Source organism: Diabrotica undecimpunctata, chromosome 2 (genome assembly GCF_040954645.1).
Source record: "Diabrotica undecimpunctata isolate CICGRU chromosome 2, icDiaUnde3, whole genome shotgun sequence".
Classification (NCBI taxonomy): Eukaryota; Metazoa; Arthropoda; class Insecta; order Coleoptera; family Chrysomelidae; genus Diabrotica; species Diabrotica undecimpunctata.
The window spans coordinates 10,962,670-10,986,109 of NC_092804.1; the positions used below are offsets into that span (position 1 = coordinate 10,962,670).

At 33.5% G+C, this 23,440-nt stretch overlaps 1 protein-coding gene across 2 annotated transcripts in view; it reads left to right on the plus strand.

The window, feature by feature from the left end:
- LOC140434177 (uncharacterized) overlaps positions 1-23,440 on the plus strand; it is a 929,087-nt gene that overhangs the window by 626,516 nt on the left and 279,131 nt on the right. For both annotated transcript variants that reach the window (XM_072522244.1, XM_072522245.1), the window contains exon 5: positions 7,421-7,537. In XM_072522244.1, coding sequence (XP_072378345.1) covers positions 7,421-7,537 — 117 coding nt within the window. The remainder of the gene's footprint in view (positions 1-7,420; positions 7,538-23,440) is intronic.

Consider the following 23,440-nt stretch of genomic DNA (forward strand, 5'->3'; position numbering starts at 1 on the left):
GCTGTTTTGTGGCATATCTGTAATATACATCATTGACAACTACGTCGTTTTTTATGCATGTTTAAATTAAAGAATGAATTCATAGAAATCAAGAAAAAAGTGTTGGAACTCTTAGAATTTCACATGCTTTTATATGTTCTGCTGCACTTAGCAAATTGTTGCATAATTTTTTTTGTATTATGCCCCTTAAATAGTCCAACAACCAAACTAAAGCCATTCCAGTTATATCGAGTTCAACATTTGGTATCCCATCTGTATCGCTAGCTTTTTGATTCGTCTGGTATTCAAGTGATGAATGAAACATTTTTAATTTGTAGTTATTTCTGATGTTTCTCATTCTTACTCCATATATGTTTAAAATATAGCTAGAAATAAATATAGCTTATAGGACTTGATGGTAGTCATGTGACCCATATATGGATTATACGGTATAAGTGTTATTTTTTTATACACTTCACAATATTTACTGTGATATTTTTACTTAATTATTCTATATATTATTTAATACAGTGTCACGTTTAACATATTTAGGTTAAATACATTTAATAGACGTTGATACGGCTGATGCCAAACATTGGAGGCCCAGGTAGTACCAAAAAGTAGGGTGCTAAATGGAGTTTTCCAGTCGGTGGTAACCTACGCTGCCCTCGTGTGGCACACTGCAACATACGCCAAACTGATGGAGACTTCGCAAAGACAAATGCTCCTCAGGGTATCTTACGCATACAGAACGGTTTCAAATGAGGCTCTGTATGTCATTGGATCGGTGATACCGATTATTTTGTTGTGCAAAGAGCGAGTGAGGGTGTACGCGAAGAGGATAGATGGAAATATAGATGAGAATGAGAGAGAGAATAATAGTGGAGTGGCAGAGAGAATGGGCAAATGATGGCTGAAAGGCAAAGTGGACGAAGGAGCTTATTCCTGATCTACGGCCGTGATGGGAATGTAAGTTCAGAAAGCTAGACTACTTTCTGACGCAGTTTCTGACCAGACATGGTAGTTTTGCACCTTCACAAATAGAATGAGCAAATCTGCTTTGGCAGACCGTACTTTGTGAGGTATCGGACGCTCCCGACTACATTTTTAACTGCAAGAGGTGAGTAAATGAGAGGGGAGACTTCGTGAGGCGAATAGGTTGCGGGCTGATTGAAAGAAACATGATAAACATAATGTTAAGACGAGAGAAAGAATGGAGAGAAGTAAAGTGTCTGATTCCTGGGGCGATGAAAAAAAAGGAACAGAAGGACACAGGAGAAAATTGAACCAGGAATCTGATTTATGGCCACACGGAAATATTTTCTGATTTTCGGTGATAGGTATAGTTATTTGTAAGTTTTTAATTTTTTATTTTAGTTGTTCATTGAGTGGCTAGACCACTACTCTAGACCAGTGGTTAAGGTTTTAGCCAGACCACGGTTAATCCGGCACTACTCTGGGGTCTTCTATCCCAGAGGGGCCCAGTATCCTACTCATCCAAAAGATGCCAGCGTATATTGCTCCATGACGTTAGATGACTAGAAAAGATTTCCCCCACCGTTGCCTGACATAATTTAATGGATAACTTCTTAGGATCGTACTGAAATCTGGCAATACGGCAATTAAAAAAAAGGTTAAATACATTTATAAAAATGTTATCTATTGAACATTTCAATAAATCTATTGAACATTTCAATAAATTACCTTTAATTCCTAAACTATACAATAATTCCAAATAAAAAAAAATAAAAAAAGTTTTTAAAGTCTCAAAGTCTCATTAAAATATTTGGAAATGCAATACAGCAGAAATATCTTTTAAAATTCTTATAATAATCACTCTTTTGCGAAAATTCGAACTTTAACAACACGAATTAAAATTGTTCAGAAATGTCTGAAAATGTAACAAAATACTTTGATCAGGAAAAGAAATAAAACTTCAAAGAAATGCTAAGTTAAGTAACTTTTAACTTTTTCTTTCCGGAATTTTTAATGTTCAAGTTAATAATTACTTATCCATCGATAACTTTCTAGAAGTTTATATTAAGTCGTCGGGAAACAGCCTAATTGGTGTGGGTTTTCACATTAAAAATGTAATGGATTGCGACTTTAGCAATTCCACAAAATAATAATTTTGTAAAATAATAAAGAAGTGAATGTATTTACGATTTAATGGTATAATTTTTAAATGCAAATCTACAGAAACAGAGATAAGATAGAACAAGTTTAGTACGCCAGCCCTTTTGGTAAAATGTAAAACACCACCTTAATAATTAGCAGGAGAATATCATCACAGATAAAAATCAAGAAATATGCATATGGACCAAATACATACAAGACATCTTTGATAATAATAGGTTCGAACAACCTTAGTTCTACATGTAATAACCACTTACCAACCACATCAAATGAAGTGGAAAGAGCAATATCACAACTAAAAGATGGCAAAGCTCCTGGACCTGACAATGCATATGCTGAACTGATAAAGCTATTTAACACCGACAGTAGTCAATGACTAACAAAATATTCAATGACTTAAACGGAGTAATGCCAAGATCATGACTAAAGTCAACTTTTATTGCTCTACCAAAGAAAACAAAATCCGTATCCTGCAATGATTTCCGGGGGGGGGGGGTTGAAAATTGGGGACAGAAACTATTGGGGCCGAGATAGGGCAAGCAAAATATACGAAACTTATGCGAACGGCTCTCAGGGTTTATTTGGATTAGCTGAGTCGTGGGTAAGTGAATGGCAAGGGGGTTGGATTGGGGCAACTACAAAAATGAAACAAAGGGGTACTTACATGAATTTTCTGGAACAAATGGACAAACAAAACTACAAGAAGAACCTCTAGCTATTTAAAATAAGGACGCCGCTTCGAGATGCCAAATTATAACGGTTACAATAAAGAAATAAACAAAATGGCTTAGGAAAAAATACAAAAATACTATATTAATAGTAACAAAAGTAAATACAAAAATAACAAAGAGAAACAATTACTATGTCCTATCCGTTTATAAACTCTAGGAGTTGGAGATACTACAAAACTTACTATTGTTACTGGGCTATAATTATAGCAGAAATAAATTATTACAAATAAAAAATTATCTTTTTAAATGATGAAAGCAATTATTAATAAAAATGTTTATTTTTCCTTTAAAATTTAAACACAAAAGTTACCTTGATTTCACTAAATTACTTTTGGGGGTGGAAACTAGACTTCACTAAAATTTCTGGGGATAGAACTGGGCCTACACTTTCTGCCACACGAACAAATTCATTTCCATACTATGAAAAGCTATTCTGAAACGGCTTCTTAGGGAAATACAAATTTGAGGTTGAAATTAGGCCACTAGATACAAACTTTAAACTGGGCGTCTTAAAAAACAGGAAAACGAAACATGTGGATATCTTTCAAAACCTCACTTTAAACTGTAACTGAACCATTAACTGCTACAATACACTACATATTTTCCATGAAACGGGACGAAAAATAAGAAACATTAAAAATTTGACGTAAAATTTGGACTAAATCTGAAGTCAAGCGCTCTTGACAATGGCCTTAGCGAGAGTGTCGCAATTATCTTTCCGGCAACACCTTCTCAGCGATTTAAATGGATGTTTATTTGAATCGCAGAATATTAAGCGGCTTTCGATCAATGAAAATACGCGTTCGTGATACATAAACAAACTCTAAAAATGTGTTTATATCAACTCGGCGACCCGAATAGGAATTGAAAGTACTTTTTGGTATTTTAACACATACGAGGGGATTTCAATATATACCAAGGAATTTTAAAATGCTACACGATACAGTAAAACACGACAAGCTGATGGAGATATTAACAAATATTGAAATAAACATCTCTGATCTAAGAATTAGTAGCAATCTTTACTGGAATCAAACATCGTCTATCCGTACAGAACCAGGAAAATCCGACGACATTAAAATTAAACGTAGGGTCTAACAGGGATGTATACTATCACCCTTGCTGTCTAACAAATACTTAAAGGAAATCTTTCAAGAAGCAGTAAAGGATGTTAACGGATGCCGGAATTCGAATTAACGGAGAATGTATCAATAACATCAAATATGTGGATCACACGGTGGTATTCGCGAACAGTCAATCAATAGAAAGAGTAAAAACAACTACCTACCTTGGTACGAACGTCAACAAAAATTGGGATTATTTCCTAGAAATACAATATAGGATAGATAAAGCAAGATCTGCGTTTCAAAAATGGCTAAGCTATTATAATGCCATGATTTATCAGTACCCATAAAAATCAGGTTACTACGATGTTATATCTTTCATATACTGTTGTACGAAGTTGAGTCTTGGACTCTCACAGACGCTACCTGCGCGAAAATTAAGGATTTCGAAATGTGGCTTTATCGTCGAATCCTGAAGATATCCTATATCGACCACGTTACTAACCAGGACGTTTTATTATTAAGAATGTCATCATCAGATAACGGGGGTCCTACGGCGATTGCCGCTTCCCGCATTTCAGCCTCCATCTTTTCCTATCTCTCCAATCTCCCTCTTCTAAATCTCTAGATTGCATTGTTTTTGTAATTTCTCTTCTCCAGGAATTTGGTGGTCTTCCCCTTTTCCTTCTTTCTGGCGGAACATACATTAAGGCTTTCTTTGGCCACCGCTCCTCCTCCATTCTCATCACGTGACCATACCATTGTAATTGCCTTCCTTGTATTCTATCTGAAAGAGTATCTCTAATTCCTGTACGGTTTCGTATTTCCTCATTCCTGATTCTTTCCATTCTCGATACTCGACATGACCTTCTAAGATAATCCATTTCCACAACGTCTACTTTATCTCGTTCATTCTTTGTCATCGTCCAACATTCGGCACCATATGTGGTAACTGGTTCTACAATTGCTCTGTATACGCGAAGTTTGGTATGCATCTTTATTTTATTAGACCACAGTAATGAATTCAGTATTCGTATGCATTTTTTCCCTTGGGTTATTCGGTTTTGTACATCTATCTTAACTCTGCCATCTGCTGATATGATGCTTCCTAGATATTTATACTGGTTGCAGCCTTTTATGACTGCGTTTTCAAGCCTCAGATCTGTGGTATTGCCTCCAATTTTTAAATATCCTGTTTTGCTTATGTTTACAGTAAGCCCCCATTTGGCATATTCCTCAAATAATTTTCGATTCAAATAATTTACATATACCTCATCGGTTGCAACCACCACCTGATCATCTGCAAACAACAATGTATATAGAGATTCTTGTCCCACTTCGATGCCCATAAATCTACATTTATTTCTCCAATTCCTCAATGCTTCTTGGACGTATATTTTAAAGAGTGTCGGTGACAAACAGCATCCTTGCTTTAGGCCTTTAGTGACTTTAAATTAATTTGAAGTTCTGGTTCCAATTTTTACACAACTAACTGCATTTTCGTACAATTTATATATCGCTCGGATATACGTCGAATCCAATCCGGACCTTTCGAGGACCTCAAACATTTTCTTTAACGGGACACTATCATATGCTTTCTCAAGGTGAGTTACAGACAGTCGTTCTAGCCAGAAGGGGTGGAGACTGCTCAATCAACAGAGACGAGTTCCATCAGTGAGTAACAGGCAGTCGTTCCATCCAGTAGGGGTAAAGGCTGCTCCGACATCAACAATACCTTTGTTTCTGATCTGCCAAGACGACAGGGGCCTATACTACATGGTAGCATAGGCTACCTTTGCTCCACGTGGTAAAGTACATATTTTATTCTACACCAATTACATTGTTCGCTGTTTCATAACAAGTACAGGTGTACTTGTATAATTGCTAGTTATATTTGCTTCAAATTTATGTTTTTCTATGTTGAACTCTATTAAATCCTGTCTTGCAAATTGAGACATTTTAACCTTTATTTGGAACATTTACGTTTAACCTTTAATGAAATATATTACGTTTATTTAAGTACGTATTTGCTATATTGTACAACAGTTGTAGTTTTGTTTATATATAGTTTATAATATATTATTTGTCTTATATACAAAATCATCTTATTGCATTACATTGATATTTATATGGCAATCAGTTGTTAAAGTCACTGTTCTTTCCTGCGCTATCATATTTCAGCATACTACTGATTTCGTTTGTGGACAAGCGGTTTAGTTTGTGTGATATAGATATCCATAATTCATCTTGTAATGTTTAGTTTTCAAAACAGCTGTGTTTTTACGGAAATTTGTTTACCTTTTATAAACTCCTTTCAACTATGAATAAAATATAGTTTGTCATATTCTTTTCGTATCACGTAATACTTAAATTTGTAGCTCTTTATATTTCATTATATTTGAATATATGTATATTTATGTATATTTGTCTTTTGGTTTTACTTGTTTTTAAATAAAGTTTTAAATCTACTCCCTTATTATTTTTCTATGGTAATATACGTATCCAATGCGACGGAGAGAAACCATTGAGTTGTAGGTTGACCATATATAGTCTCCTCCCTTTCTGATGGCTTTATGTGTTATATAACGTCATATTGTGTGCAGAAAGCAACAGTTTTAATATGAAAAAATAAAAAAAAGTCATCCATTAATTCACTACTTAGAAAATAACAAACTATCTGTAATATCCCATTTCTTTCATAAAGACTTTTTATAAGAGGAATTTAAAAATTATAGGATTTATTTGACAAGAAACCCTCAGGATATTCTTGAAAATGAAACAATGTCGAATTGTTTGAACATGTTTAGAAATAATTATAAAATATTTTTTATTCGTTCTCTAAATAATAAAAATGTACAATTACAATTAGGAAACACGGTCCAAACTTTTTTAAAATCCTTTGAATTTTTGTATAAGCTAGAATTTGTCTATTAGAATATCTTACGATATTTATCTAAATAAAGATCTTTCAGTGCTCTCACTTCTGTCTGAATAAAACGTTATGCAAAATTTTGGAATGATTTTAATTCGTAGAACAATTTTAACATTTGTTTCCAATACAGATTTCAATCCTCTACAAAGAGTATTTCATGACTTTTGACGTAAACTAATTAGGGGAGCGAGAATTCAACATTTTAGAATTTGGGTTCATTTGAATGTATTATCGAAAGAGCAGCACTTGGTATAGAATTTTGTTTTTATTGTGATGACAACTTTTGCGATCTTTCCTAGTAAGACTTTTTTGTTTAATCGACTGGATTAGTTCGTGCTTTCGGTGGCCATATATTGTAAAGTTTCTAACGAAGCGTAGCAGTGTTCCAGTTAATTAATTTCGGCAAACTCGATTTTAAGAGTAATTAAAACAAAATAGTGTTCTTACACAAAGTTAAAAAGTACGTCAAACAAACGAACACTGCGAGAATACTAAATGAACAAAGTTAGCCGATAATGTTTGAATTAAGAGTCGCTTGTCAATACCTAATTGAAAGTTTTCTTTCTTCTCTTTTGCAGTTTAACTTCGTCGGCAAACTTCTCGGTCCCAAAGGAAATTCCCTCAAACGGCTACAAGAGGACACAATGTGTAAAATGGCCGTACTCGGAAGGGGATCAATGAAGGACAGGCATAAGGTAATCATTTTAGTTGTAACAGTATGTTTGCCTAGGAGCCAAAACCAAGACAAGTGTACTTGTAAACTTTATAGTGTAAGGTAGTTAAAGGTTGTAGTATAATGCAAGACGTTCCTAACTTGAAAATCAACTGCTGATTAGATGACGGTTCTGTGAGGCAAACGTTGTTTGTGTAACGTTGAAGCTTGATATTTGTTGAGTTAATTATATACAGTATACTTTAGAGAGAATTAAAATCGTATCTTGCAAATAAGGAAGTCCTCAAATTTATGATATTTCATTGTAAAACATACACCATCATAGTGTACATTGTTAAACATATATACTAGAAGTTCAATTTAATTGTACAAGTACAATTTTTATTAGATTAGATTAGTGTGTAGGTTTATTTGCTTATATTATTACATTACATTATAATTCTTATTGACTTTAAGTGGCCAATTTCGGTTGTTTTACTCTCAGTCGCTTTAGTCCACGCTTCTCCAGTAAGGTTTTGCGTAGCTAAACACATTTTAACAGAATCACTGTAGCGTACTTCAACATTATTTGCTAAAATATAGCTAAATCATATTCTAGTACAATATCAGTAGCCCATGTATCATCAAAGACTGGGAAATGTAATACACAATAATCTATGCTAGAATTGGACTGTGCCCTTAGTGACCGTCCTAACACTTCTCCTGGTTATGATGAAATCAAATATATTATGCTATTTAATTTACTAAATTCTGCATTTACACAGAACACAAAGAATATAAAAAAGCAATCAAAAACTTGGATAGTATCTATCAACTACTTCAAAAATGGCTTTATAAAAACAATTTTGAATTATCTTGTAATAAATCTCAGGTTTGCATTTTTACCAGACATTATAAACCTAACGATCAAATAATTAAATTAGGAGAGCATCAATATCCACTAAAAAATAAGGTCAAATATTTAGGGATGACACTTGACAAACATTTGACTTGGAAGGATCACATTGAGGATATGTTAAACAAATGCAACAAGGGAATAAATTTTCTTAAATCGATTAATAAAACGTGGTGGGGTGCTGATGTAGACGTAAATTTATTATTCTACAGAGCGTATATTCGCTCCATTTTGGATTACGGAAGCATATTTTATGGATCAGCCAGTAATGTATTGCTAAATAAAATTAACGTAATACACAATTCAGCTCTACGTACATGTTTAGGTGCTATGAAGTCCACACCAATTCAACCCTTGTATTTGGAAGCCTTGGAACTACCTTTAAATATCAGACGAAACTTCCTGACCGAAAAATTTCTGGTAAAGACATATATAAAAAATCAATCGTTATACACAAAGCTCATCACTCTGAATTGCTATGATTTGTCTACTAAATATTGGGAAAAAAGAAATCGCCTTTAGTCTGCGAAGCTTTGCAACATAATATGGAAGCATTAAAAGAGATAGATAAAGCTACGTATACACTTCAAAACATCTCATATGCAACATATCATGGTTCAAATGCAGATATCATGGTACCAAAATATAGTGACAGTATACACATAAATAGAAAGATTATTCACTCAATATTATCAGAATTCGAAAACTCCGTCGTTATATATACCGATGCCTCCAAATCATCAAACGGCACTGGATGCGCTTTTTTTATTCCATTGGAACGAATAGAGCGCACATTTAAGTTGAACTCCCAGATCTCTATTTTTACAGCAGATGCTCTTGCAATATATGAGGCCTTACTTTATGCAACAGAAAGTAACTCGGACCATATAGTGATATTATTAGATTCTTTATCAGTTTTGACCTCTATTGGGAAACCGGGATTGCCAAATACGTACAGTTGCCCTTATATTTACAAAATTAAGGATATCAAACAAAAGTTAGCAACAAGGGGCAAAAATGTACTTTTTGTTTGGATTAAAGCACATATAGGTTTGGAAAATAATGAACATGTAGACCAATTAGCAAGAGAAAGTATTATGTCTGGTAGAGAAACTTCGTATAAAATCACGGCTTGCGACTTTCTGGCTTCCTTAAAATTAAGATTATACCAAAGGTGGGATAATATATGGAAGGAATATTCCATTATTAGCCCAAATAAATACACTTCTCTTCAAACAGATATTCCTAAAACTTCTTGGTATAAGTTTTTTAATGTACCTAGGAAATATGTTACCACGATCATAAGACTGAGATTTGGGCATGCTTGTTACCCCAAACATTTATTTAAACTTAAGGTTTTAGATAATGATCAATGTGAATTTTGTACAGAAGAAGGAAACCTAGATCATATATTTTTCAGTTGCCCCAGAAATACTATAACTTCATCCAGATTAATACATAATTTACATAAACACAATATTTTAGCCCCTTGGAACCTTCAGTACCTATTATCATTAGACTCGAGAGCAGTGTATGATTTATTAGTTATGTTTTTAAAAGATAGTAAAATAACCATGTAAATAATTATACATTAGTTAATAACGAACCTTTGTCTCTAACCTAATTGTTTAAATTCCTTTCTTACCGTGGCCTAGTGTTGTAAGTAAAAAAAAAATGCCTTGATGGGCCCCTAGGCGAGAAGAGAGTGACCCTGTTTACCTGTTTACTGTTTTGTATATTTATTTTAATATAAACTCGGGCAATCTTTTTTTACCATGTTGAGTCTGGCTGAATGACTAAAAGTCTATGCCAAAAAAAAAATACACAATAATACTGTGACATAGAGATATCTGAAGCATTTTAAATATATCAATTTAAATATAACATTTATTTGGATGAGAGGCCATGTAAGTATACCAGGGAATGAAAAAGCTGATACTCTAGCTAAGGAAGTAGTGCAGGATGGAGTCTTTTGTAATATTTATACAGTAAGAGATATATTTAACGCAATAAAAAATAAAATAAGGTTAAAATGGGAACAGCAATGGAAGAATATTGTTGAAAATTCGCAAAATACGTATTTCTAGATACACCTCACTTTACCACTACCACTCTAATACATATTCAATTATTCGACTACCAAATTCTTCTCTGCAAGTGTATTTCGCCTAAAAACGAATTATGATCGATTCCCGTCACATTTATTTAAGCTTGGCATATTACCGGCACCATCCTACAGTTTTGATATTAGTTCTTATGGAGATCTTAATCATATTTTCTTTCATATCACAAATATAATATAGAAAAACCTAATAAATTAATTCTTATTAATTCTTATTGAAATAAAATATTTGCTTCCGTTAAGTCTATCACACATTTTGTCAACTGCTAACAGAGAAACCTTAGAATTGCTAATAAATTTTATTACAAATATAAGAGTAGAAATATAAATTAGTATAACTTTAGTGATTTATACATATATCTAAAAAAAAAGTAACAAACAAGAACAAAAAAATATCTTTAAACATAAATAAAACATTCTGTGGCTGATGGACTTATTTCTGTGCCATATCTTTTACAAACACACACACACACACATACACTCTTATGCCGTTATTGTATTATTGTTTTCTTTTTAGGTTATTTTAAATTTTGTAACTATTTATATTTTATAATAGGGATATTCGCCATTAAATTCTTTATTTACCATTTACTACGTATTCTCTCTAGCTTAAATCCTTTCTTCTTCTTCTTCTTGTGCCACTCCTATCGGAGATTGGAAATAATCAAGGCTATTCTAACCTTGTTTACAGCTGACCTAAAGAGTTCATTAGTGGTACAGCCAAACCACTCTCTCAAATTACGCAACCATGACATTCTTCTACGACCTGGATTCCGTTTTCCTTCTATTTTTCCTTGAATTATATTTTGAAGTAATGCGTATTTATGTCCTCCCATCGGGTGACCCAAATATTCGAGTTTTCTTCGTTTGATCGTTGACAAAATTTCTGGGTCTTTTCCTATCCTACACATTACTTCAAAGTTTGTGACTCTTTCAACCCAACTTATCTTCAGCATTCGACGGTAGCACCACATCTCGAAACATTCAATATTTTTATGTTGTTCTGTTTGAGAGTCCAGGCCTCTACATCGTATGATAGCGTGTTAAATACGTAGCCCCTTAGCATTCTTAATCGGAGAGGGATGCTTATATCTCTGTTGCAGAAGAATTTCCTCATCTTTATAAAGGTGGCCCTGGCAATTTCGATACGTCTTTTTATTTCATTGTGTTGGTCTCCAGTTTCATTTATTGAAGTCCCCAAGTATTTGTAACTTGATACTTTTTCAATTTGAATGCCGTTTATACTAATATGTGCTGGTTGTGTCATGTTCTTACTGAAGACCATATAGGTTTTTTTATATTGAAATTGATACTTATGCCATAATTATTGCGGGCAATATTTATATTTGTAAGTAATCGTTGCAATTCTTCTACTGTTCTTGCAACTAGTACAGTGTCGTCTGCGTATCGAATATTATTTACAACCTCTCCATTGATTACGATTCCTTCGTTTGCAGACAGATGCTTTCACTATAAACATTAAATAGCAGCGGTGACAAAATGCATCCCTGTCGTACTCCTCTACTTATTTCTATTGCTTGTGATATCTCATTTTCTATTTAAAATCGTTAGATATCTATAAATTTTATATAAATTTTTGTGTAGACTGAGCTATATAATAATGTATTCCTAAAATATCTTTAAATATAGAAGTAGCAATTTTAAATTTAAAATGAAAAAGACAGAAAAGATTTGATTTCACGTTCAAAGCGCCTATGTATCTGTTGATACGTATTTCGACTTAATAAGTCTCATCAGAACAGTTATTCATAGCCGTTCTTAACGTGAAAAATAATCTTCTCTGTCTTATTAGGAACAACAATAAAATGGCTTCGTTATGGACGCAATAGCGACATCTGACAGAAAAATCGGTAAGATAGTTTCGAAACAAATTCAGATTTCTGCTTTAATCTGGAGCCTTCTAAAAATTGTAAGGCATAGCCAGACGTTGATAAAGATGTTAATAGAGACATGGGGAATATAAAATTTGCATTCCACGACATGTCTCGTCAACTAAGCAGAAATCCTTAACGAATTTGTTTCTTGTACTCATACAGAGTAGATCCGAATAAAATGAAAAAGACAGAAAAGATTTGATTTCACGTTCAAAGCGTCTATGTATCTGTTGATACGTATTTAAATATATTTATATTAATTCTATATTTATATTTATTTATTTTATTTGATATTTATTTAAATTTAAACTTTTCATTTTCTAACTTGTTAACAAGTTGATTTATACTTTCACCGTAATGCATAATGAACGAGATCAGACCTAATTAAAGCAGAAATTGACGCCATATGCCCTCAACGAAAATGTAACTACAGGTAAAGTAACTTTAACCGACGCGTTGTCGGTGCGTACAGCGTGCATATTTATTTTTTAATATTCATCATGTAACCGAGTTTAGAATATGATTAAAGGGCTTAATGACATTATTAATACATATAAATTAATGTGAAGGGGAGCTGGAGCAAATTATATTCTCGAGGGAACATCCTTACGTGACATCCATTCGTAATGCGCGTCAGGCTGATATACTTTCTCTTTCAGCGGTTTCGTTTCGGAGTGGTTAAATAATTATTATTACATGCATAATGTAAATGCTTGTAAACAATATTTTAAATGTAGACTGTATTTCAAGTATGAAATTATAATCATATCGTAACCCATGAGAAATCCATAAGCCTGAAACCATAGGTTATTCAAAGCATTTCAAAATTAATGATGATATTTGACATAAATATTGACGTTTGAATTTGGTTAGATGTACTATTATGTTTGCAAGTTCCGGAATAATTAGTCCTGCCAAGCTTTTAATGACGTTACTTGAATACATTTCAGGTTTTCTTCATGGTCTTTTTCATATTTTCATATTCCGTTAACCATTGTTAAAACGATCGTTTGTTTGATAAAACAATATTAATTATAATATGTGTATTTATCATCTTACTAAACTAAAGATCTTCGTGATCAACATGACATGCCGTCTTCCTGCTGTATCGCTTTACCCTAAAAAATTTCGTCTCTCGCGTCACAACTAGAAGCACACAAGTCAAAGTTCCTTTCTGGCTTTTTAACTATAAGAAGCAACTTATAGAAGCAAGTCAAACCGGCTTCCATCCAATTCAAACTTTGTCTCTCGCTTCCCAACTGGAAGCATGCAATGCAAGTCACATTTCCACTTTGGCTTCTCAACTAGATGCAAGTCAAACTGGCTCCGATAAATTCCAATGTTGCCATTTAAACTTGCTTCCCAACTGGAAGCACGCAAGTGAAACTTTAACTCAAGCTTCTCAACAAGAAGACACCTTCTCTCTCCCGCTTCTCAGTTACAAGCAAATTTTCAGTTTCAATTTTATTATTAGAGCTCGGATTTATAGGCAACAAAAATTGAAGAAAAAGGCGCCTATATAGGCAAAGATTTTTATTAAAAAAGGCAGGAATGTTAACATTTAGGCAAAATATAGGCAATAAAGGAATATAACTTATTATTTATTGTACAAAGTGAATTAACGTAATACTAACTTAAGGCAGGTATATTTACACATCGTAATCATAACATTAGTATAAATAAACTAGTAACTAAATAACTGTAAATTAATAATTAAACATTGTAACCACTTAAAATTTTATCGTTAATAGAAAAAACTAAATGTTTTTCAATATTTTCGGTCTTAAAACTATGTCTTCGATCACTTATGATATAATTAATTTGTACATTGAAAACGAACGTTCGACATCGACAGATGTATTTGGATCATATTTCAGAGCGGACAATAAATCTGGCATAATTTGAAATTCCTCGGAAAATGTCCCATTCAAAACTTTAGCAACATTAGATAAAAACGAAAAACCTTCATTCTTGTCGAAAACATATTTTATTTTTTTTAAATTAATTGACTCACATAAATTTATCTCTTGTTTTTCTAATAAGGTAATTGTGGTAACTATTAATTTATAATTGTCATTGATATAAGCGAGTTCCTGTTTCAATTTGGGATTTTTTAATATTTTTTTTCTTCTCGAATGGCTTCTGACATAACTAATTCTATTTCATTGCAGTCTTCAAAGTAAAAGAAAAACTGCTTCGAGCCAGGTTCCCCACCCTGTAATTACTAGTTTAGGTGGCAAAGGGACACCGGGAAGTCTTTCTTTATATATTTGCACCCTCAACGAAGCCTTTACAAAAACTTTTTTCATAAAATTATTTACCAACGGAAACAGATTTTTTATTTCTTCAGCAATTCTATTCACCCCGTGGGCTACACAAGTGCAATGAATTAAATTAGGATAAAAAATCTTTAAATTAACAGCAGCTTTTAACATATATGCCGCAGCATCTGAAAGCATTAAAACTATTTTATTCACTGGTATAGCGTTGGGTAAAAAAAGGTTTGTTAAACTATCTTGTATAAATCGACTTATTGGTAAATTGTTTGTTTTTTTTCCAATTCTTTAACGGCAACTAAATAAGGTTTTCTCGCAAAGTTTTCGTTCAAAATTCCAATCATTAAATTAGCTATATACCTGCCGCATACATCTGTCGTTTCATCCACGATAATATACAAAAACTTGCCCTCTAACTCCCGCTTAATTTTTGAAATACATTCCCCATAACATTTTTCCACAGTATGTTTTCTCAATGTACTCTCGTCCGGTAAGGATTTATTAAGATATTTTTCGAAAAAGCATTTAAAACTAGGGTTATTAACTTTATATAGAGGAATGTTGGATGCAATCATCATCTGGCATAAATCAAATTTAAATGCGTCTTCCTCCTTTTTTTTGAACTGCTTAAACTATCCCGCAGATATATTTGGGCTAACTTAGAGGAATTTAATTTTTCTAAATTACGTTTATGAAGTGGGGTTCCACAATGCTGGTCAATAAAGTACTTTTTTCTACTTGAAATCTGAGAATTTAAAAAAAATAATTAGAATTCTAAAACCGCTTTAGAATTTAGATATGTTGTGGGACGAGAAAAAATAAAACTTACCGATTTGCCGCATGGTTTACAAAATGCTCCATCTCCTTCTAGAGAAAGTTCCGAATAAGGTGCGATCCATAGCCTTAATTTAGATGTCATCTTTTCACACAAATGTCTAAAACGTTTTAAAACGTATTCTTCGCTTTTCGGTATACGCAACAAAACTAAACTAGGATATAGCAATTTGTGACTAAACTCTAATACAGTAACCGACTGATAATAAACTAACAAAGCTTAGGGATTTCCAAATAGTTAACCCTCAACTCTCGATCAGGTTCATTTTCCTAGAAATCTGTTATATAAACAAGCCATTGATATTTTATTATTGACCCAAAATTTTATTATAGAATGGTTTAGTAATAGAATAATATCATGGATAGTACCATCAAATTTTAAAAAAGGCACAAATAGGCGGAATTTACGAAAAAAGGCAAAAAGTGCAAAAAACAATTATAATAGGCAAAATAGGCAAAAAAGGCATTTTGCCTATAATCCAAGCTTTATTTATTATAATTAAACATATAACGTCATCAAATTTACATTTAAATTGATACAGAAGAAATCAGAAGAATCTCTTGTCGTTTTAACATTTCCGAAGATCGTGATTTCCTCCAATACTCCTAACAAATTTTCTGCATTGGTCTCTATATCTGCAGTTGTTTTAAGAATGAGTGGGCAGCTGAATTCTGAACTTGGTCGGACCACTTGATTGGTGACCGTTATTTTGGTATTCTCCCCGGAACGTTTGCAGAAACAATGAATTCGTCTAAATTATTGTGACCTCATGACACTGAATTGATCACCGAACCACGTAACTAAAGAATTGTAGAATTCGATGCAGACGATGCATGTTGTGGTCAGCCTTTTTTTAGTGTCATGTTATTAAAAAATTGAAACCTTTGTCCGATGAGTTGTCGAAGATATGCGCATCATTTTTCTCCAACGCCACATCTCAAAGGCATAAACTTTTTGGCGTTCTTGTGCGCGAATATTCCAAATTTCTTCCTCGAATTAAAATATTGAGAATAGAAGTGTACGTATCGGTTCATTTTGATTTTTTGAGAGATAGATCTATTTCTCCAAACTTTAGTTAACGATTCATCCCTTTTTTTTACCACACGAAGTCGTCTTAGAACTTCTGCTTAGCTGTTACTGTCGTTAGTTATACAAGATTCAAGATAGTTGAAGCTTTCTACTACTTATTATTCCTGCAAGTGGTTAGTCAGCTGAATAGTGTTGAATCTGTGTTGAACACCATTATTTTCGTGTTGCTTTAATTAATTTCAAGACCAGCTTCTTAGCTTTCCCACTCAACTTTTTCTGGGAGATCTATCATTTCTTGTTCGTTTGCTGCTATAAATGTAGTCTCATTAGAAAATCTTAAATTAGATATTTTTCTACCAGTCACGGTTACTTTACCGACCCACCCTTCTAAAGCCATCCTCATGGCATATTCACTATAAATATTGAATAAGTTAGCTTACAAAACGCATATTTGTCTAACCCTTCTCTATACTTTGAATTTATTTGAAAACTTCTAATCTAGTTGTACTGTTGGCATATTGCCTATGTTTTAAATATAAAATAATATTGAACTGGTAAAGATTTTTACCAGATGTATTACGGTGTACCCATTAAAATGGGTATCTGGGAAATTGGGAAAAGTATCGGAAGACTGGAAATTTTACAAGACACCAAGGCTCTGGCAGAAGCAGATCAACTATTGCAGCTGATGATTGCTTTGTCGTCATTAGATCCTTAAGGGATCTAAGAGATACTGCTGTTTACTCGGCATCGACAGCGACATGAAGCATTTGCTGACTGCACCATATCAAAGAAAATATTATACCATAGTGGTTTCGTTATGATTTGGTCAGGCATTTGTAGCGAGGCACGTTCTGATCCTGTACTAATGTGAAAATGGAGCTATGACTGCCCGTCGCTACATTGAAGAAGTTCTCCAAGATGTGGTAGTTTCATTTCCACCTTTCATTGGAAATAAATTTAAATTATTGCACGATAACGCTAGACCTCACCTTTTCCATATTGTAAATGATTATCTGGATGAGGTTGGATTAATAAGATTGGAATGGTCCGCATGCAGCCCAGATCTCAATCAGATCGAGCATTTATGGGATGAATTAAAAGAGCTATTCACCGTCGTTCTAGGCCTCCAGAAAATTTGGTACAGTTAAGGTTGGCGCTGGTAGAGGACTATTGGGCTATTTCCCAAGCAAGAATAACACATCCTATTCATTCGATGGCAAACAGATTGCGAGCAGGCATTGCTGCGAGTTGTTAATTTTATTTTGTGTTAATAATTTTATTGCTTTTGATATTTTTAATTTAATAAACCTTCAAAGCAGTATTTTCATTTGCAGCTCTTACAAAAAAATAGATATTAGAATAATTCAAGAAACAAAATCATAGGTATACCTCCGAGATAATACGAAAGGATTATGAAACAAATTCGTCTCAATTTTTCCATAGAATTTTTTTAAGTTAGGAGAAAATACAACGCTTCCATTCACTACCGTATACCATTTAAGCAAAAATTGTTTATTAACAGAATAATAAAAAATGATAAAAATATATGTATAAACTGATGCAAGAATCTTGAAAATCGAAATACAAATAAAAAAGTTATAAATTGTCAAACTAAATCAACAATTTTTAGTAGCGGAAATGTGTGCCGGGAAGTGTAGTTATCGCTAATTTGTCCACATTTCTTGTTCCAGTTTTTTATTATTTCATCTATATTAAGGTTTGAACAAGGTTGGTGCCAGGCAGCATCCTTGTCGAAGTCCTTTATTGACAACTTTAAACGGTTCTGAGTAGTTCTATCTGACTTTTATTCTACATTAATTGTCTTCATAAATGATATTACGGTATTTCTGTATGTGCTATCTACTCCGTATCCAACAAGAATAAATCTGACAAATATCTTTTAAAGTAGAAAGTTGCCAAAAAAGTTATGAAATATAAAGTAATGAAATTTATATTGAATATAAAATTAACTTTTTGTAATTCAAAACAAAATTCTGGATTTTACTTTTTTTTTGCTATTCAGGTACTACAAAATACCTTATTTAAATTGCGAATTCGGACTTAATGTGCCAAATCCAAACAAAATATTTGCTGTTTTCGTGTTTCTGTTAGAGTGGAAATCAATAAAAAGAAGCTTGAAATCCTAAAAAAACATTTCCTAAAATAAAATTTTATTATTTTATTCAACTTCATATATTTTATCCAAATATCCTCACTTTTATGACATGATTAAGCGCCTTTGTTATGGATGAAAATCTTTGCTCGTATTCTTATAATATCCCTTTTCAGTGCAGCTGCTGAAGGAAATTGCTTCCAATCGAATTTTGAATTGACACGTCCCAGACTCCAAAAGTTAGTCCGTCATTTCATTACCACTTTGTGATTTATAGAAAAAGGCTAAAAGGAAATAAGTCCCTTAATCCGGTGAATGTTTCGTAATGAAAGGTTGCGCAATCAGTACAAAATCTCATTGTTCGAATACTAGCCTGTTTTACGAAACTATAGAAACGGTGGAAGAGTTCTGCTACCAGGGTCACTGGTTGACTTCAAAAACAACACATGTAAAAAATAAGAAAAAGAATATGCGTGGCTAACCGTTGTTATTTTGGCACAGGCCCTTAACTAAGAGTAAGAAATATGTCAACAGTAACAAAGTCCAAACTTTATAAAACAATAATACGCCTAGTGCTCACTTACGGATCGAACACATGGGCAATGTCGACCCGAGATAAAAAAATACTACGAATCTTTAAAAGAAAAGTACTGAGGACCATATATGGCATAGAACGAACAGGGTATGTGAAAAAGGCGATATCTTATATACTAAAACGCTAAGCCCTTTTCTTGTCCACCACTTTACTCAAAAACCATATTAGATAATTAAAATATTTTTTCGGAATATTATTAGTATTACGTATGAGATTGTCAAGATATACTTTTGATACAAAAATTCACTTCCGGTTTTGAGATGACCGGAAGTTAAAATTCACTTTAAGTTTTAGACCCCACAATGTATATATGGATCGAAAGGTCTCGTAAACTATAATAACTTAAAAATAATATTGTTTGGCGTTTGTTATTTTTATATTCCCTTATCGTTCATAGCGCTCCTCGTCCATTTCACGCATATACCACATACTTACACACTTATAATAAGTAAGAAACTTTTTGTCTACACTAGAATTTATCTAGACACTAGAAATAATTTATAAGGCAAAACAGCGTTTGCCGGGTCAGCTAGTAATTTCTAACTCTATAAACTTTTTGGTGATGCAGATATCGTGAAAACCATCAAAATAAACCGCCTAAGATGGGTGGGCCACGTTATGCGGATGTATGAAAGTGGTTCTTCATGAAAATAATCATACTAAATATAGGCTGATTGAAAGAAGGAGAAAAAGGGGGCAAGATAAACGTAGGTATCTGGACGATGTGTAGGACGATGTAAGAGAGATTGGAGTAAGGGGATGGAGAAGACAGAGAGGGTAGGATTAAAAAATGTTTTGAGGTAGGCCAAAAGGGTCTGTAGCGCCAACTGATGATGATGAGTTCGTAAATTTTGTAATGTATATTATTAATAACATCAGAATAACATTATGTCTTTACAATCAATTAAACTGACCATTTTGTTGTGGACGCAAGACATTATAGAGATGTTATGAATGTACGTACCAGACGTGGAGCAAACATTGACTCTGATCTCTACTTCGTACAGGCTAAACTAAGGGCACGAATCTCTAACGCAAAAAAGGTAAAGGAAGCTAAGAAGATAAATTCGAGGTGGACAGACTACGAAACCCTGAGATAGTTAGAAAATTTCAACTCAAAAAAAGAATCAAGACAAAATCAAAAGGAGTACAAACAGATGAGACAAGCAGAGAAAAAGATACTAAAACAAAATGAAAAACGACATTTAGAAAACCAGCTACAGGAACTAGAAAGGCCTAAAAAATTAAATATAGGCAACCCAGAAGTGACTGACATAAATGATCACAGTGGAGACGTAGACGATGAGAGGGAGAAAAATAATATACCAACAGAAAAAGAAGTTGCCAAGGCAATAAAAAGGTTAAAAAACAAGAAATTCCGTGGAGAAGATGGTATACTCCCTGAGCTGTTCAAGTATGGAGCCAACGCGCTAAAAAAATACCTAATAAAACTTGTTGCATCCATTTGGAGAGAAGGAAAACTCCCAGACAGTTGGAATGTAGGTCTTATAATACCTATTCACAAGAAAGGGGATCCACTAATATGTGACAACTATCGAGGCATTACCCTCTTAAATACGGCTTACAAAGTACTGGCTTATATACTTTATGATCGTTTTACTGAGGAAAAAATAGGCAAATACCAATGTGGAGTCCGAAAAAAAAAGGTCAAAAATTGATCAGATTTTCCTTCTCAGACAAACCTTAGAAAAGACATATGAATATGGAATCGATACCCACCACCTCTTCATAGATTGTGAAAGCGCTTATGACAGTGTAGACAGAAGCGCACTTTATAATGCCATGACAGAACTAGATATTCCGTCGCATCTAATAACATTGGTAAATGCAACTATTTCGAAAGTTGAGTGCAAAGTCAAGGTACAAAATAGCCATAGAGAAATCGGGTATAACAACCAGAGGTACGATCATCAATAAAAGTGTACAGATATTGACCTACGCAGATGATATTGACATAGGAACACGGACAAAAAGAGACCTGATACAGGCTTTTGGAACATTAGAAAAAGCCGCGATGACAATGGGACTGCAGGTCAACGTATCCAAAACAAAATACATGAAGGTCGCGAACAGCACACAAATAGCGGCACCACAAGATCTGGTGACAGAAGCACACACATTCGAAGGGGTCTCGGAGTTTATATATCTTGGAACACAACTAAATAACAGCAACCTAGTAAGCGTAGAAATTAAGAGAAGAATATACCTGGCAAACAGAGCTTACTTTGGACTAAAGCAGCTCTTAACATCACACATAATTAGCAGAAAAACCAAGATACTAATATATGAAACTCTTATTAAACCTGTTGGGCCGCTTTAAAAGAAGAATACTTAGGCACATATACGGAAGAGTACAAGAAAGCGGGATATGGCGCAGGCGCTACAATTTTGAGTTGTATCAATGTTATGAAAAATGCAACATCGTCCGGTCTATTAAAATTAATGAACTAAGGTGGCTAGAACACATTGAAAGAATGGACACTGGAGACCCCCAAAGACAGATATTATAACAAGAGCCAGTAGGAACCAGGAAGAGAGGCAGGGCATTTAAAACTCAAGTCGAAGATGACTTGAGGAATCTAGGGATCAGAAATTGGAAAGCCAGAGCGAAAGATAGGTGGAAATGGAGACTAATTCTTGAATAGGCCAAGACCCACACAGGGTTGTAGAGCCAATGATAATAATTATGTCTTTACAACTCTGTATAGGTCCAAGGATTTTTCTCCAGTCGTCCTCATCCATCGTCGTCTTTCTCCAAGGAACCTTGTTCTGAGATTTCCTCTTTTTCTCTGACCAATGGGGCTATTAAAAAGCGCTTTTCTAGCTGTGTTATTGCTCCATTGATTCGCCTTAATACTTTTTTTTAAGCATTTTATTTTTTTATTTCAGGTTTTCTTTTTCTTCCTCTATATTCAGTACCCAGTTAAAGTATTTTACCAATTGATTTAATACATTTTTCCTTGTTGTCAATAAGGCACCATTCAGACTTCTGTATTAGTTTGTAATTGCCTTGAATTCTTTTCTGTCAATGTTAACATTCTTATAAAATGCTCTGAATTCATTGTCTCTGTTAAGAATTGCTATTCATTAAACTTCCTTATATAAGTAAATTTGTTTCTTTCTTCTGTGTATCCCGTTTTCTTCTCTTCTTTTTGTTTGGTAGTCCTTTACAGGTGTTCTAGTTCGTCGGGAAGCAGAACCAAAATAATATAGTAAATTTTAAAAGTACAGCAAATTCAAACCAAGCTATATTTTGGGAGTAACGTATGAGTATATTTTTTAACGTTGTATAAAATGTTTTATTTGTGGTAACTATTAAAGGCGAAACTGTAAAGTTATTCATCTTCTTCTTCAAGTGCCATCTTCGTTCCGAAGGTTGGCGATCATCAGGGCTATACGTATTTTCGAAACTGCTGACCGAAACAATTCGTTGTTGCTACAGCTATACCATTCCCGTAGATTCTTTAGCCAGGAGTTTCGTCTTCTTCCTATGAACCTTTTTCCTGCTATTTTCCCTTGCATAATTATTCGAAGCAGTTCATATCTTTCGCCTCTTGTAATGTGTCCCAAGTATTTCAGTTTTCGTTTTTTGATCGTAAATATGACTTCTTTTTCTTTATTCATTCTTCTCAAGACCTCGACATTTGTGACTCTCTCGGTCCATGATATTCTCAGGATTCTGCGATACATCCACAGTTCAAATGCCTCTAATTTCTAAGTTGTTCATAATTTATGTGAAATACAATTTCACTGATTATCATAGGTTAGTGAAATGAAAAGAAACTTTGACCGAGTATAAAAATATTTATTTTTTAGTAAACACACGTACACATTATAAAATATTCTATATATTAACTCATAAGACAATAAGTTATAATCATATTAAGAAGTTTTCATTTGTAAATTCCATCATTGCATAACTTAACCTTTTTTTTTTGAGGGAACATGTGATGAGAATAATTCTTTGGATGTACAAATATTAAAAGCATTCAAAAGTTGTTTTTTACCTACTTCTGTATAGAAATCTCGAAGTTGTCCCCCGCAAACTCCTTGGCAAAAGTTAGGCATTGCAATCAGAATTTTAAGTATTTAGTATTGTTGTAGTATTCGACCAAGTGGGTCGACGTATTCCTTGGTCATA